General features: G+C 45.2%; 1 protein-coding gene across 6 annotated transcripts in view; it reads left to right on the top strand.

The window, feature by feature from the left end:
* SEPTIN6 (septin 6) overlaps window positions 1-16,301 on the top strand; it is a 69,720-nt gene extending 53,419 nt beyond the window's left edge. For 2 of the 6 annotated variants that reach the window (XM_071213264.1, XM_004482781.5), the window contains exons 9-11: window positions 2,294-2,426; window positions 5,986-6,176; window positions 13,234-16,301. In XM_071213264.1, coding sequence (XP_071069365.1) covers window positions 2,294-2,426; window positions 5,986-6,176; window positions 13,234-13,258 — 349 coding nt within the window. In that variant the 3' untranslated portion in view covers window positions 13,259-16,301. Of the gene's footprint in view, window positions 1-2,293; window positions 2,427-5,985; window positions 6,177-8,416; window positions 8,462-13,233 lie in introns of all 6 variants that reach the window. The other 4 variants (XM_023585840.3, XM_058291363.2, XM_023585841.3 and 1 more) reach the window with 3 other exon arrangements.
* Window positions 16,302-16,494: the final 193 nt, after the last annotated feature.

Here is a 16,494-nt window from a genome sequence, read left to right as displayed (position 1 = left end):
GTCGGAAGGCTTTCAAAGGACCTCTAAAATCTAGTAGTACCTGTTCACAGTAGAAAGCTAACTTGGGGGCAGAGCACAGCCTGTCCTTTGGAATCAGGAGGGGCAGACTCACTCCCCTGAATAGACAGGCAGGCATAGGGCCACTGGAACTCCAGAGAGCCGAAGAAGGTGTGCTTATCTCTGTCTGGTGGGAGCTCTCTCGCATTTTCTTGCCTTCCTCTCCAGCAGCTTTTTTTTTTAGTAGTTACCAGAGATTGAGCCCAGGACCTCATACATGGAAAGCAGGTGCTCAACCACTGAGCAACATCCACTCCTCCACCCAGCAGCTTTATCTTCCTCTGTGGAGGAAACTGTGTGCCTCGTTCTGTTCAAGATTAATCCCTCTACCTGTTCATTTAGTGCCCTCCCCCTCCTCGGCTCCATCCCAAATACCTCCGGCTTTCCCATATCTTCATTCCTTCTCTGCTGGCTCCTTTCCATGTTGTGGATAAACCCTCTCATCCTAAAGAAACTCTCCCTTAACCCTGCTCTACCTCTCCAGCCTCTGCCCTTTCAAGATTTTTGGGTCTGACCAGAAGGAGAGAGTTGTTCTGTATTAACTCTCTCTGCTCCCTCATCGCTCCTTCACTCCTCAGTGCAGTGTAGTCTAGCTTCTTCCCCCATCACCCCACCTAAATGTCGCACTCCAGGGTCAGCCATTGCAGACTCATAGTCAAATTCAGTGTGTCCTTTGGGTCCCATCTTATTTGAGGTCAATGCAACATTTGATACTGTTCCCCACTGCCGCCTTCTTGAAACACTCTCTTTATTTGGATTTTATAGTACTGACCTGACAGGTTTGATCCCACCCCACCCACCTCCCCACAGCTACTCCTCAGCTTCTTTTTGAAGGCTGATTTTCTTAAGCTTACTCCTTTACATGCTGGTATTCTCCAGAATTCTTTCCTAGGGCCTCTGCTTCTGTCACTCTGTTCTCTTTGTGGCTGGGTCTTTCTACTCATGGCTATCATTACCACCTAGATGGAGATGACTCCCAAGATAAAATCTTGCCTTGGTGCCCTAAGCCAGCCATCTAACCACATACTGGACCTTTCCACTCAGATGTCTCCTAGGTACCTGGAACTCAACCTGATGAAAACTTAATCCATTCTCTTCCCTATTAAACACCTTCCTTTTCCACTGTTCCCTATCACAGTTAATGGTTCCACCATCCACCTGGTTACCCAAACCCAGAGCCCAGGAATTATCTTGGATTATCCCCAAGTCCTAGGATCTCTGCTTCCCTTCCTGCTCCTCAAATTTATGTAATCCTTTCTCTCCATTCCCTACCAGCCCTTAGCATTACGATCCCATCATTTCCTACTTGGACTGTTGGAAAGACTGTCCTGCACACAACAGCCAAAGGGATCTTTCTAATTTGCAAATCATAGTAAATCACTCCCCCTTGCTTAAAACCCTAGAGTGGATAAATGTCCAGGTCTTTCCTATGGCATCCATAGCCTGTTCTCTCCTGCCAGACTCAGTGACCTCATCTCCCATGACTCCACAGCTCATGTGATACTCTCCAGCTGTGTTGAAAAGCTCCCTGACTATGCCATTCTCTCTCTCCATGTGTCTTTACACATGATGCCCTCTTTGGAGCATGACTCCTCCTCTTCTTCACCAGGCTAACTCCTAGTTCTTGAAAAAGAAGTCCAGGCTGGAGGCAGGGGCCCAGGCATCTCCCACTGGACTGCGAGTTCCTTGGCAGCTAGTGCTGGACCCATTGGCTCTAGAGACCCAGTCACCAGCATAGTGTTAGCACCATGTCTTGCAGACAGTGGAGTCCTATCAAGTATTGGTTGAAATAATTAATGTGGTCAGTTTCAGAGCCAGGACCTGGTGATATCTAGGTCTTTCAGAGTAGAAGGACCCAGGCGAAGAGGCTAGCTTCTGGCTCCAGCTCTGCCTCTAACTAGCTGAGTGATCTAAGCAAGTCATCTCACCTCCCTGGCCTCGGTTTCCCCATCTGTAAAATGAGCGTCTGGAACCTGACATTCTAAGTCACTCCCCATTTCAAATGTCTCTCCAAATGCACCATCCCCCTCAAGCAACCCAATGATCATGCCATCATATGCCAAGCTAGCTGCCCGCAATTTTATGGTTCTTTTTATGCACCTCTCCCAGAATTGGAGCAGGGAGAATGGAGGAATGTGGGCACTCACCGGGGTGCAGGGGGGCAGGGGGGAAGACAGGTTTACATCAGATAGGAGTCATTCCAAAGGCAGGGGAATTAACCTGATCATGTTCGCAGTTTACAGGAGACGTATGAGGCCAAAAGGAATGAGTTCCTAGGGGAGCTCCAGAAAAAAGAAGAGGAGATGAGGCAGATGTTCGTCCAGAGAGTCAAAGAGAAAGAAGCGGAGCTCAAAGAGGCAGAGAAAGAGGTAAATATGAGGCTGGGTGCCAGGAGGAAGGGAAAAGAGGCTGAATTTGCAGTCACTGGGCAGAAATGGGCACAGCATCTATAGTACTGCTTTGACTGACACAGAAAAGGCTCTGGGACCTGTGCCTCACCCTTTCATTCCCCAAAGCCAGGTTGTTTTCTCATTCTGTGTTATTTCACTCTCTAGAGGTGCACTGTTCCGGACAGTAGTCGCAAACCACAAGAGGCTATTTAAATTTTAATTAATTGAATTGAAAGAGAATATTAAATTTAGTTCCTATGTCAAATCAGCCACATTTCCAATGATCAGTTCTAATGCGACTAGTAGCTACAATATTGGACAGCACAGCAAGGGAACTTTTCCATCATCATAGAAAGTTCTGTTGGACAGCATGCCTAGAGTCAAGTCCTGACATCCCCCTTTGAGGTCAGATGCAGGCTAGTTCTTTTCCCTCTTCCTGAGACTTCTGAACTCAATAGGGAAAGTTGATCACTTTCTTGGGTGTCCTGCTCCATCCTACCTTTTCTGGTGCCATTCCCATAGCTATGGGGAAAGAGGTCCTGGCAAGTCCTGGGTACCTTGCTGAAACCTAAAACAGTGGCAGCCAAGGCGTTTCTCTGTTCGTTTGGCTCTTTTATTCCATGTCATTGTTTAGTTAAAGAAACACCTCCACAGTTCTAGTGAGGTTTTTTCCCCCATGAGTTGGCTGTCTCCCCTGTTTGCTCATTGTTTTTGTTCATTGTTTACACTTGTCTGCTCGTTAACTTTCTTTATCCTCACTCCTTGTGGCTTTTTTTTGCATGCTGTCTGCTCTCAGTGTCCATTCGCTGCAGGCTCCTCTGTGTTCTTGTCGCCCTTCTTTTTGTTGTGTCACCTTGCTGAGTTGGCTTTCTGTAGCATCTGTGGGCCAGGCGGTGCTCCACAGCATGCAGGTGAGCCTGCCTGAACAAGGAGGAGACCCTAGTACGCAAACGAAGGGCCTCCCATATGGTAGACGGGAGCTCATCTGATTGAGCCACAGCTGCTTCCCTCTGCTTGTTAATTTTGCTCATTGCTTTTGCTCATTGTCTGTTTGGGTTTGTTTTTTTTTTTTTGCTGGTTGTATGCTCATTGTCTGTTTATATTTTAGGAGCCACCTGGAACCAAACCAGGGAGGCGGGTGCTCAACTGCCTGAGTCACATCTGCTCCCTGCTCATTTGTTTGTGCTTGTTGTCTGCTTGTTGTCTTGCTTGTTATGGGTTTTTGATCAATGTCTGCTCGTTGTTTGTTTATTTTATTTAAGAGGCACTGGAAACCAAACCCAGGACCTTCCATGTTGGAGGCAGGTGCTCAACCGCTTGAGCCACATCCACTCCCTCTAGTGCGTTTTTAAAGTAAAGTTGGACGGCCTTATCTAGGAATTTCACTACTTAAGCCATGCCTGATTTGGTGTCCACTAACTGGTCACTTTGCCTCCAAGTTCTCTCCTACCAAACCCCCCATGGCTGACAGGTTAATTGGTCTAAGGCACAGTTTTAGTCATATTGGCAACTGCTTCACCTCTCTGGACCTCAAGACCCTCACCCATAAAGAAGGGAAGCACTTAACTACATCCCGAGTTTTGTCCACCTTTAAGCTACTGTGACTATCAAGGGTTATCACCAAAGCCCGTGGAAAGAGTATTGCTTATATTTGTTTCCCTTTTAAAAAGAAAACTGTTACCCAATGCTTTTAGGAGGAGAGGGGAAGGGAACTCAAAGGTAAATGAGTAAAAGGCAAATGAGCAAAACCCAGGTGAAAGCAACTGATAGGCTGTGCTTCCACCACTCCACCCCCCCCCCCCAAGTGACTAGTAAAAGCTGCTTTATACAGCAAATACCATCATCCCCGCTCTTCCTAAGGGACAGTCCCAAATACCTATCAGACCTGCAGAACTCCTCCTTCACAGGGGTGGGGACTCAGCACCCTAACGACATGGCCCAATCAAAGCCCCAATCATAACTCAGTCACACCCAGTTACAGACCAGATCACAAACATAATCCAGTATCTATTTTTGGAATTCATAACCATATCAAACTGCTACAGAAAGCATTTCAAACTTACAGGACAGTTGCAAAAATAGTACAAACCCCACACGGAGAACTCCAACATACTCCCTTCCCAAATACCAAATACATCAATTTTAACATTTGCCACACTTGCCCTTCCTTCCTTCCTTCCTTCTTCCCTCCCTCCCTCCCTCCCTCTCTTTATCTATCATCTATCTTCTAAACATTTGAGAGGAGTTTGTATACATCATGCTCCTTGAACACTTCATACTGCTTTATACATTTTCTAAGGACAAGGATATTCACATATGTAACCATCATAAATACAGTTATCACGTTCAAGCAATTCAACATTGACATGAAGCTTATAGTCTCTCTACAAAATCTTTTTATCTCCTTCCATGTCCAGGTCAAGCATTTTCTTTGACGGGCCTTTTTTTTTTTTTTTTTTTTAAGTTTTTCTTTTTTTTTCTTCTTTGACCAACTTTGGCATGGCTCAAGTTTTCCCTGTGACTCACAGTGATCCCACCTCATGGCGGGGGATAAGAAAAGGAAGGGGCCCCCTTCCGGTGGGGAGGTTCTGCTATACAATCCTCTAAAGATTGAATTTGTCACTTCCTAGCTGTTTGACCTTGGGCAAATCCCTTAACCTCTCTTTCCCTGTTTCCTCATAAAATGGAGATAAGAACAGAAACCACTTCATAGGATTGTTGTGAAGATTAAATGACTTAACACCTATAAAGTGCTTATAAAAGCCAGCCTGCCTATGATAAGCCCTCAACTAATGTTAACTTATTATAATTGATAAGGTCATTAGCTATGTGTGGTAGCTATGGGGACTCTTTCTTTTTTTAAAGATTTATTTTTTAATTTTTTTATTTCTCTCCCCTTCCCCCGCCAGTTGTCTGCTCTCTGTGTCCATTCGCTTTGTGTTCTTCTGTGACTGCTTCTATCCTTGTCAGTGGCACCAGGAATCTGTTTCTTTTTGTTGCGTCAGCTTGTTGTGTCAGCTCTCCCTGTGTGCAGCGCCATTCCTGGGCAGGCTGCATTCTTTCACACTGGGCGGCTCTCCTTACGGGCGCACTCCTTGCGCGTGGGGCCGCACTCCTTGCGCGCATCAGCACTGCGCATGGGCCAGCTCCACATGGGTCAAGGAGGCCCGGGGTTTGAACCGCGGACCTCCCGTGTGGTAGATGGACTCCCTATCAATTGGACCAAGTCTGCTTCCTGCTATGGGGACTCTTAAACAAAATGTGTGATGAAGCAGAATGTGGGTTCCCTGACCATATTCAGTAGCAGAGATTTTGAGGTAAAACTGCAGGAGGAGAGAGGTAACCACAGCATGGCAGCTTTCGGTGCCTTCTTGGTAGTCCTTGGCAGAAATGTCCTCCAGGGTCCTGGGATCCTGCAGGGTTGCAACCCTGCCAGTCCCCACTCATCCTGGCCTGGCCTGGGCTGGGCTGGGGGCTGCTCACAGAGTGAGATGGGGGCAGAGGATTTTACCCAAAATTCCCTGTGCTTTCCTGCCAGCTGCATGAGAAGTTTGACCGTCTGAAGAAACTTCACCAGGACGAGAAGAAGAAGCTGGAGGATAAGAAGAAATCTCTAGATGATGAAGTGAGTGCTTTCAAACAGAGAAAGACAGCAGCTGAACTGCTCCAGTCCCAAGGGTCCCAAGCTGGAGGGTCACAGACTCTGAAAAGAGACAAAGAGAAGAAAAAGTAAGTCTACACTGGTCTGGGTAATGGCTTTTTTCTCCTCCTGATCATTCCTTCAGGGCAGGAGGCTGGGAACCAGAAGTGAGCTGTGGACAGTTAGATTAGATTAGTGACCTATAACTTGACTCAGTGCACCCAGGGTGTCCTTCGAAGTCCCTGGGTTTGCGGAGCTGAGAGTGGGTGATAGGTCTGGCCCCAGAGGCCCAGCCCCTCTGTCAAGGCCCTCTTAGCAAAGGCCAGCAAATTCCGGGTAGGAGGTAGAGAGGGTAATGAAGAGGAAAAATCAGGAATGAGAGAGTAGAAGGGTGGAGACAATGAAAGGTGCATAGTTATGAGAGAAAGAACAAAATAAAGGCAGATAGAGGGTAGCAGAAGGAAGAGAGAGCTTTTAGCCCAAGCCTCTGGGCACCCTCTCTCCCTCCTAGAGAGGTTGGAGTTGATCTGGCTCACAGACCTCCTTGATCATTCTCTATCTGAGATGGTTCACCTCTCCATGTCTGTAGTCCGAATGTCACCTGCCTCAGTTCTCACTAGGCTGCAGGCAAGAGAGCGTAACTGTGGCTGCTGGAGATTGCAGTCCAGTCCTGATTTCCCAGCCCTTTGCCATTCCTTCCTCCTGGCTGCTTACTGAGAAGTTGGTGGGGAGGCTCAGATGCCAGTTTACTCCATAAATCCCATCCTCAATTTGGGGGATGATTTTTTTTTAAAGAGGTACCAGGGATCAAACCCAGGTCCTCGTATATGGGAAGCAGGCGCTCAACCACCTGAGCTACATCCACTCTCAGGGGGATGATTTTAAAACCAACCCACATCCCCAGCCATTTGGTAAGGCAGGAGAGCATGGGCTCCTGGTTACCATGGGGGTCAAACATCCTTACCAAACCTCAGTCTTTGCTTTCTAGAGTTACCCATTCCTCATCCCAGAACCAGAGAAGGGAACAGCAATTCCAAAGGACCTTTCCAGCACCAAAAAAATAGCCAGCCGTTCCCTTGTGCTCTTTATTTGTTCATGCAATGCAACTTGAGGAACCCCCAGATGGAATGTTTAGCAGTGTCCTTATTAAAGGGGCCCAAGGTGCTGAAAGATGTCCATGGCCTTCTATTTGCAGCCACTCGTTCCCTGATTATTTGGCAGGAGGAAGAAATCTCTTCCTTTCCTTTGTGCCTGGCTTATCACTTAGGAATACAACAGTGACTGGTGCAACAGTGAAATATTTTATATTTGAAGGGCCTCAGTTTTGCCATCCAATTACTCTTTATTCAAAGGCATCATTTGAACATTTTCACCAATTAATCCAGAGACTTTTGTTACTGTATCATAACACTATATGTCAAATTCATTGATTAACTTTTGGGGTATTATCTAGTGGATAAAGTTCAACTAGCCAAAAAAAATGTCTCTTAGGACATACCATATATTAAGCTATCTGTCATGGTTATTAGTTACACCTGCAGGAATGGATTCCTATTTTAAGATCAGAAAAATCTAAATTTGTCTTCCAGTTCTAACCTGCTGCCTTCATAGCACTGTGATATTTGTTAACTCAATCCCTGGGGCACTTTAACAGCCTACTTGAGGGAATTAAGAGATTAGTTTGTTCTGACCTCAGTGACACTAAACTATAAATATTCTCTACTCAGATATTTCAGCGAATGTTCCTACAGAGTTCCAGGCTTTCCCCTACTTGCCTTCTACCTGACACCCAGGTAGAAGATCCTGTGTAGGGAGGCCTCTCTCTCCAGTCTCCCGGAATATTTGGAGTTGCTGACTGCTCCTTTCTTACTCGTTGAGATGGCTAAAAACCTTGCTGGCATGTGGCATCTCACATCAGCCACAAGAGTCTCACAAAAGAGATTCATCTCCCTTGCTTCCAGATGTATAAGTGGCCCTAGCTGTGGGCTTCTCGCATAATTCCATGAACAACTGATTAACTTCTGGAAGACCCACCATTAGACTTGTGCCACTTTGCCCCCATTGTGATGGTGATGGTGATGGGTTTTGAGAGTTGAAGCAGGGGTAGTATCCTTTCTTCTGGAGAGATGGTGGTTAGATCTAATAGAGTTACATATTCAGAATTTCCTTTGGTTGCCCTTAAAGAGACTGAAAGAGTACCAGCATTTCCCCTCTCCACTCCTCCTGCTCTGTTCCTTTGACCTCTGACTCCTCATTGTTTTTACCAACTCATAATATTTTGTTTCACCTTGTGTTCACTCCATCTTCATCAGTTCTTACTGTTTTACAGTTAACTCTGCTGTTTGCTGCATGCTGCATGAGACCCAGGGCCCTGGTAAGCTTTATTAACTCTAAATAGAACTGGTGGTGACTTCTAGAACACAACTTCCCAAACCCCACTCCCACTCCCCACATTTCTAATCATAAAACAAGCTGCTTCATTGGTACAGCTGGTTTCCTCTTGCAACCTACAACATTGAGAAGTAGCCTGATGTGGTTTCAAGTGTACATGTATTAGAATGCTTGCTGGTCTGATTAAAAGGGGGGAGTTCACAGATTTTTGCTGCCAGAACAGCTGGGTGGCATAGGTAGAACCTGTGATCAAGATTTGAGGTTTCAATTTTGGTAATTTTTTCTTAAAGAGGCCCCCAATCATTATTACTTCCAAAATTGTCTAAACTGGCGTGATGAGGGATACTGCTGAGTTCACAAGCCCTGCCCTGCAGTGCCACAGTCAGCATTGACCCCCAAGTGTGGGATGGTTCAGAGACAATGGAAACTTGCTTCTCCATTTCCCTCTGTTTCTTATCTGATGGGTTTTTAGGTTCTCAACATTCCTTTGGTTATGCGCCCCACCCGCATAAAAAAAAAGAGTAAAAGCAGAAGAAAATGAAGCCATCCTTAGGTATTATAGAGAATTCCTTACATTTAATTCTACAAGTACCAGGTTCATGAAAACCTTTGGTAAGGATTCCTGAGGGATAGGTGTTGGGTCTATAGCAGTGAACAGAACAGTCTGTGGTCTCCAGCAGCTTATAGGGAGACTGAAAAGACAAATAAGTACCTTCTACTAATCTACAAAGACTCAGGTAGTAGATGGGGAGTATTTAATTAATTAGGTTTATTATTATTTTTTTAAACTTTACTGTGGAAACCTTCAAATATGCACCAAAGAAGACAGGGTAGAACAATGAAATCCCATGTACCCACGACCCATCCCCTCAGCAACCGTCAACATATGGTTAGTCCTGTTACATTTATTACCCCAGCCTGCTGAATTATTATAAAACAAAATGCATAGCCTTTCACCTGTAAATGCTTTACTTTGTCTCTTTTAAAAAATAACCACATAAAAAAATAACCACAATGCCATCATCATCACACCTACAAAATAAATATAATTCCTTGATAGCATACAATTTCCCAGTTGTCTCATCAGTGTCTTTTTACATTTGGTTTGTTTAGATCAGGGAATATAAAATATTAAGAAACTTATCCCCTCTCACCAATGTAGTTTAGGATTTAAATGGAGAAAAGCCTGCTGTTAATTGCCAAACCAGTTGCTACAGCTCTTGCACTGGGGGCTTTAGGGCAAAACATCTTACTCTAAAGCCAATTCCAAACAGGAAGTCCATAGAGGCTTCTGAAACATAAGGCCCATGAAACTGGGTCAACTGAAACAATCCTGTAAAAGCAATCAAAGGATTTATAGTCTAGCTTAGAAAAAAAAATCTTGGAGCCCCTGCTAGTTGACTTAAATTACAACAACAGATTTCCGTTTAGGAAGACTGTAAATTCCTAGCGGGTCTTGTTCACTACTATAGGCTCCAGTGGCTAGCTAAGTGTCTGACACACAGTAGGAGCTCGGTTCGTGCTTATTTTCTTTCTCCCTCCATTTTCAATGAGGAGAGCTGGAAAAATATAACCTATATATTTTTCTTCTAAATATGTTAGATATCTGTTCTTTTGGGTTTTGTTGCGCATGGCCTGATACAATTCCACTCAGGTTTCCCTGAGCAAATCATTGTTAGTGGCCATTACTAAAATGAATTCTGGGAACTATAATTAAAACCAGATTCTGCAAGTGGGAGGCCAGTGGTAAATAGCTGGAACAGCCAACCCCAACCTTGAGTAGGATGACTTTTCCTAGCAGGCTTCTCCATGGTAGACCACAAAAGCAGTTCCAGACCAACGAGGAGAAGGAGGTCTTGGCTCCCTGGGACCTGAAAGCAGCCAAGGCAACCCGTCCCATCCTCAAAGCCCTAAGTCTAGGCTTGGATCACAAAAGCCACCTAGAGTGTAGGCAGAGGGAAGCTTACTGTTCCTCATGGATTTTGAAATTGCTTGAGGGACTATGTGTAGTTGTCTGCAGTGGTTAAGAGAAGTTCCAATGAGACCCACGCACAGTTGGAAATATTATATATCATGAGTATTGGACTGTGGGGGTGTTCACAGAATACACAGACACAATATGCACATAGCAAAATATGTCAGCCTTTCCGTGAAGCCCAGGACAGAGGCTATTGCAGTGTTAGGCTACTCTTTCCCCTAGGCAGTAGAAAAAGAATAAAACAAGAGGTGAACATTCGTATTGCATTTTATTGCTTCTCAGAGTGTTTTCCCAGATGATATCTTTTATCCTGTGAAGTAGAGAAGGAAGAAATTATCTTCAGTTTTTAAGATGAGTGAATGGAGGATCAGGGAATTTAAGGGAGGGACTCACCAAAGATCACACAGTGAGTTAGTGGCAGAACTGGAACAATAACGCAGGATTCCCAATTCCTGCTATAAGTTGCTGTTCATCTGATTGTGTGTGTTTGTGTGTGTGTGTCCCCAAAGTGTATGGATGTATGCATATGTGTGGGAGGTATGGGTTTATTCACTTTGGGAAAGTGACTGTACAAACATATGAAGGCGTTATGTATGTACTTTTAACTATCTCCCCCCCAATATCTAAATAGTCTTTATTTAACGGGATAAATGTATTCTTCAGCTAATACGCAGGGGCTAAGATCCACAGCCCTGGATTTCTCAGGGACACTGTGGCATGATGGAAAGAATATTGATTAAACAGCCAAGGGATTTAGGTTCTGACCCTGGCCTTGACGCCAACTTCTTTTGTGACCACAGGAAAGTCCATCAACCTCTGTGTTTCTCAGTTTCCTCCTATGTCAAATGGGGCTCAAGACCATTTGCCCTATTTATGTCACAAGGTTGAAGTTTACATGGGATAAAATCCAAAGTGCTAGGTGAACACAACCCATAACGTGTTTCCATAGCTTAGGTGTTCAGGTAACTGCCAGTGGACCAAAGGCAGAGCCCAGCAACTATGCCCGGATGCTTCTCACACAGGTCTTTCCCCTGGGGTACCACTTAGCTGACTAGGAAGTTAGCAGACAAGGAAGTCAGAGCTGCTTCAAAGGTTACCTGAGGTGAAATCTCAACCCCCTGCGCCTTCCCTATGGGACAAGGAAAGGCTGAGGCTGGGAGCCTGGCACTTTTATTCCGTGGCCTGAGGCTATCTGGAGATTGGCTGAAGGTCTTCCTGCCTGAGGGGTATTGGGTGGGGGGGGGGGCGGATTAATCAGGACCTAATAATTAAGAAGAGAGAAAAAGCATTGCTGGGGTTACTACTACTAGTTTTGCTAGCTAATGCCATTTTGTCTGCCGCTCAGGGGTATGCATGGGTGCCTGAGAGAGAATGCGTGTTCCTAGGAGCTAGTGCAGGAACACCCTAAGACCCCCTAACATAGGTATATTCTATAAGTCACCATGACTTCAACAGTTTCCTTCTGACCTTCTCCTTTTTTTTTTTATTTTAATTTTTGGTATATTAATCCATCCATTCACTAACCCAACTTCTCTTTTCATTCTCAGTTTGGGCTGCCTGTAGCTATTCTTTCCCTGCATGACAGAGCTGGGCCTCCCCTTCTCTAATTTCCCTTTAACATGTCTCGGGGAGGGCATACAATCCATGCCCTCCCTTTTCTTCCTGCTGAGGTTTATGGAAGCCTGATTCTGAGGATGCTGCCCGACCTCTGGTCAAGAAGCCAGTGGTTATGTGGCTCGGAGATGTAGCTGGCATCCCAGTCCCCCTTGCAGCACCTCTAGCTGCCGTCCCCACCCCTTCACACCTTTCCTGGACTATAACAGGTTAAGGTGTCCCATTTGCTACTATTCACCACCAGCTTTCCTCTTGGAACTCTGATTGGTACTTGTCTCCCCAAGGCATTGGCCTCTACCGTGGCTGGGTAAGCACTGGTCAGCAGGGCTCACCCCACCTTGTCTCCTACACACTAGGCACTGGTCTTTCCCCACCCACACAGGAGCCTTCTCAGAGGGCTCCAAAAGGAGATCCTCTGGTACCTTTGCCTTCTGGTCCATTTGCCCAGCCCTTTCCAGTTTTGATTCACTCAAAGTGATTGCCCTCAAGATTGGTTAAAAGTCCAGGACAAATTTGCTTACCCAAAGCCCTTCTCCTAAAACTCAGCTGCTTGGGAAAATAGCATACACGTCTCCTCTCTGTAACTCTGGATACTTCCACAGATACAGAAGGGAGAATAAACCTGAATATTATTACTAGTCTAATGTCTTATTGGATTCTTCTGAAGTATTTTGGCATCTCCTCTGTCATTTCCCATTGGGTGTCCATAACACCCCAAGAAGAGTGGGTCAATAGCAGGTATAATAATCCGATTCCATAAACAGGCAAACTGAGAGGTCAAGGTGTCAGTATTTTTGAGTTGACACTGATGTGTCCTTCCTGTTTTTCTATTTGGCAAATGCGATGGTGATATTTAATATGCGTTTTGCACGGGGTCCCCCAACAAGAAGAGGTAAGACTGTCAGCTAGAGAGAAAAGAGCCATTATGCCTTGGAAGACCCTTAACTATCTCCAGTCTAAGCATTTGATATTTTAAGTCTATGCCAGCCCTGATTTTCACAACGGGTCTTGTCCCATCGTGGCTTTGGGACTCCCTTTTGAAGTAGGGTGCATTTCATTGTCACTTTGGTATTGGGTTGTTGGGCCAGTGACAAAGTGAGAGCTGGAGGTGATCTGGCAATGATCTGTGGCTAATCTGCGGTCTCTCTGCCCTTCCTTTACAGTAACCCATGGCTGTGTACTGAATAGTATTCCCCGCTACAGCTGGACTGGACTCCATTTAGCCCTTTAAGCCAAGGTTCCTATTTTAACTGACAGCTTTCCTTGGGGTGCCAGGCAGCTGGGCCCCCCCACCTCCACCATGTGCTATTACTTCAAGTCCCTCACCTCTTCTGAGTTCCGCAACTTTTCCTGCCTCCCAGGCACACAGGCCGTGACCATGACCACCTTCCTCTTTTTAATACTTTTCTTGAGTTGTTGTTGTTGTTTTTTACCACTTACTTTCAAAACATAAAGTCAAACAAGGCTATATCAAATTTTCTTGAAGTATTGAGATTTTGGAGTGGGGAGAGGGTGAGTTCTCTCTTCAATGATAGGAATAATAGGAAGCAAAAGGTGAACAAAGTGAAGAGGCAATGTTTGCACACACTTTCTCTTTTCTTGTTGGCAAAGCAAAAGTGCCATGTTGACATGGGGTGTTTGGTTTGGTTTGAGTGAATTAGGAAAGATGCTCTCATCTCGATTCACTGATTGGTTAGTGGCCGGCGGCAAGTGTTAAACTGATGCTGCCAGAGTGTAAACTAGCATGTGGAGAGCATCCAAGTCACAGTGGAGCACTATGGGAGACCCTATGCTTGGAGAGAAGAAGCTCAGAGAGATGCTGAATTAGGGCTGTGAGGTCTTGCTGGGAAAGGCAGCTTATTTGCAGCTTTGATGTTTTTACATTCAGTTCCAGAGCTGCTTGTGAAGAAGGATTGAAAACTTAAACAAACCAATTGATCTTTATCCCCAGGATAATTATTTACATTACAATAGGAGACACACCCCCTTACATTAGCATTTGTTTTCTTCACAGATTAACTGCTTGAGGAGCCCTGGGTACTTTAGTAAAAATGTTAGAGCCACATAGCCTTTGAGAGACCTTCAGAGATTAACCTAAAGCAGGAATTTTATATTAAGGGGGAAAGTTTTGGTCAGTAAGACAGACATAATCCACTTTTTCTGTAAGAGGAAATTGAGGCCTGGAGAAATTAAGAGGCTTGCTCAAAGTCCCACTTCTATTTCGTGGCAGAAGCCAGGCCAAATTCCATATCTCCTAACTGCCAACCCATTTCACAAAGGGATTCAGTCTGTTCAAATACGTTCCTGGAGACAAGGTCTTTCGATGTTCAAAAAAACCGAATAATAGTATTAGTGGGCTCTTCAGAGTTTTTTCTCATAGAAGAGCATCAGAGGATGGGGTGGGTGGGGTGGTGGGCCAAGCAGAAGATTCCAAGCTAGGTCCCTAACTGAGTGCTTCTGCTACTGATTGGAATCACTGGGGCGAGTGTGAGCCAGCCAGCCAGCTTTCCTGAAAGTCTGGAATGCGGACCCGGGGCATGTCCTGGGGAATTCTTGTAATCAGAAAAAATTTGATAAACAAAACTCTTAACTTGGGAGTGAAAATCAGGCCTCTAGAGAGTCCATCCAGGCTATTAAAAGAATTAAAATGCTTATTTTATTGGGTCCCTTTTCTCACTGTAGACTGAAAGGTTTTTTCCCTCCTACACTGATTGTTACTATTGGGGGGGGGGGGGATACCCTAAGTTCTCTGATTACTTCTGGTGACACATAACCAGTCATTAGAAATGGTCTGGGCCTTTGTTTTCTGGGTCTGGAATGGAATGACTTTCTGAAAAGACCCTCCACTCCTCATTTCTCTTAAACCAAGAAATTTGTTTGCCCCTGGCTGCAGTGCAGATCACTTTTTTATTGTTTTTGTTTCTTGTTTGTTTTAGTCATTTGGCATTTACATGTGGCTGTTAATATGCGTTTGTTTTTTAATTAAAACAAGAAGCTTTAAACCGGTGTGTGGTGTTCTTAAAACTTTCTCCACAGATTTCCCACTAGTGACGGTCCTTCCATGTCCCCTTTTCCAACCTGTCTTCTTGAAGTATAACCTGTGCTACTTCTCACTGCCCGCTCCCATCCCCCTGCCTTACTTTGAGTGTCCTTTCTCTTTAGCTAATTTCATGTTTTCTTTCTCTTTCTCTCTCCCTCTCCAGCTTTTTTTAATCTTGTCTTCAGCAGCTGCACTATGTCTAAAGGAGAAGACTGCCATTATAGAAGAGTTAGGGTTCCATATTGCCTCAAACCAGAAACCAACCAATTCCCTCTCCCCTCAGATTGCGTGCACACGCGCACACACACACACACAAAGTCAACAAGTGTTCATGTGTCCCTGTGTCCAGGCAAGAAGGTCTCTTCTGACATACATGGTATTTTAAATGGAAGTGTCTTGTCCCTAACCTAACAAGGCAGGAAAAGGACCAACAGAGCTGGAGGACGGACCAAATATAACCTCAGAGAGAAAACTACAGGATGACTCACCCAAGTGTAAGTGCCTGGGGCAGGAGACCCCAGATGTGGGTGTGGAAGTGCTGTTCACAGGTTTTTGTTTGAGGTTTTATGTTTTTCTTTTTCAACAATTCTCTGGTTCAATGGGTTGACTGTCTGTGGCCACTATTAAACATATCTGAATATGGAAGAGAAAGCCAAGTGACATTTGTATCTTCTTCAGCATTCACAGACCTTCAGACCCCAGCAAGGGGGAAAGATGGATCTTACTATCTACCACTCAGGTGGAGAAGGGAGAGACAAGGGGAAGGGGGGCTATGCTTATTAAGAGCACAATTACTCCATTCACCCTGCCAAGGCCAGTGGGGATTTTGAGAAAGGTTTCTGTTCAACCTGGGATCTGGAGGGAGAGCTTTGATGTTGTTACATCTGCCTTGAATTCATTGGTTGAGCTTGAGTCAAATGCCATGTGAGTGTGCTCATCCCCATATATCCCTCCCTTTGTCACCACTCCCACTGTCCAGTGTCTCTTGAGAGAGCCTCTTTGCATGTTTTCCAGAATTTGTGTTTGTTTTTCCTTTCTTCTCCTATGTTCTTTTTGCTCAAAGGTGTGACCAGTCACTGCCCCTCTGGGGCCTTCATTCGCCAGGAGAAACATCCCAGAACCAGCATTGTTTTGCTTGTTACCTTTCTAATGTCCATGTCAATTTTCAATAAAATTCAAAGAAATGCTAAATGACTGTGTGATCTGATCCTAAATCCTTAGGCCAAAGGGCCCGCCATTGTTTGTCTTAGGAGGAGTGGGTGTCTGCCTCCCAAGTGGGTGTTTCTAGGGGGCTCAGGGAGGCACAACCAGCCTATGAAATCTTCCTTGGTGGGTGGCTGTGGCCCCACCCTTTCCTCTAGCAGGGTTTGCAATTCCCACAGGG

This window comes from Dasypus novemcinctus, chromosome X, assembly GCF_030445035.2.
Source record: "Dasypus novemcinctus isolate mDasNov1 chromosome X, mDasNov1.1.hap2, whole genome shotgun sequence".
NCBI classification, from domain to species: Eukaryota; Metazoa; Chordata; class Mammalia; order Cingulata; family Dasypodidae; genus Dasypus; species Dasypus novemcinctus.
Note: the sequence above shows the minus strand (reverse complement) of the source record. Positions and strands in the feature narration are given on the sequence as shown.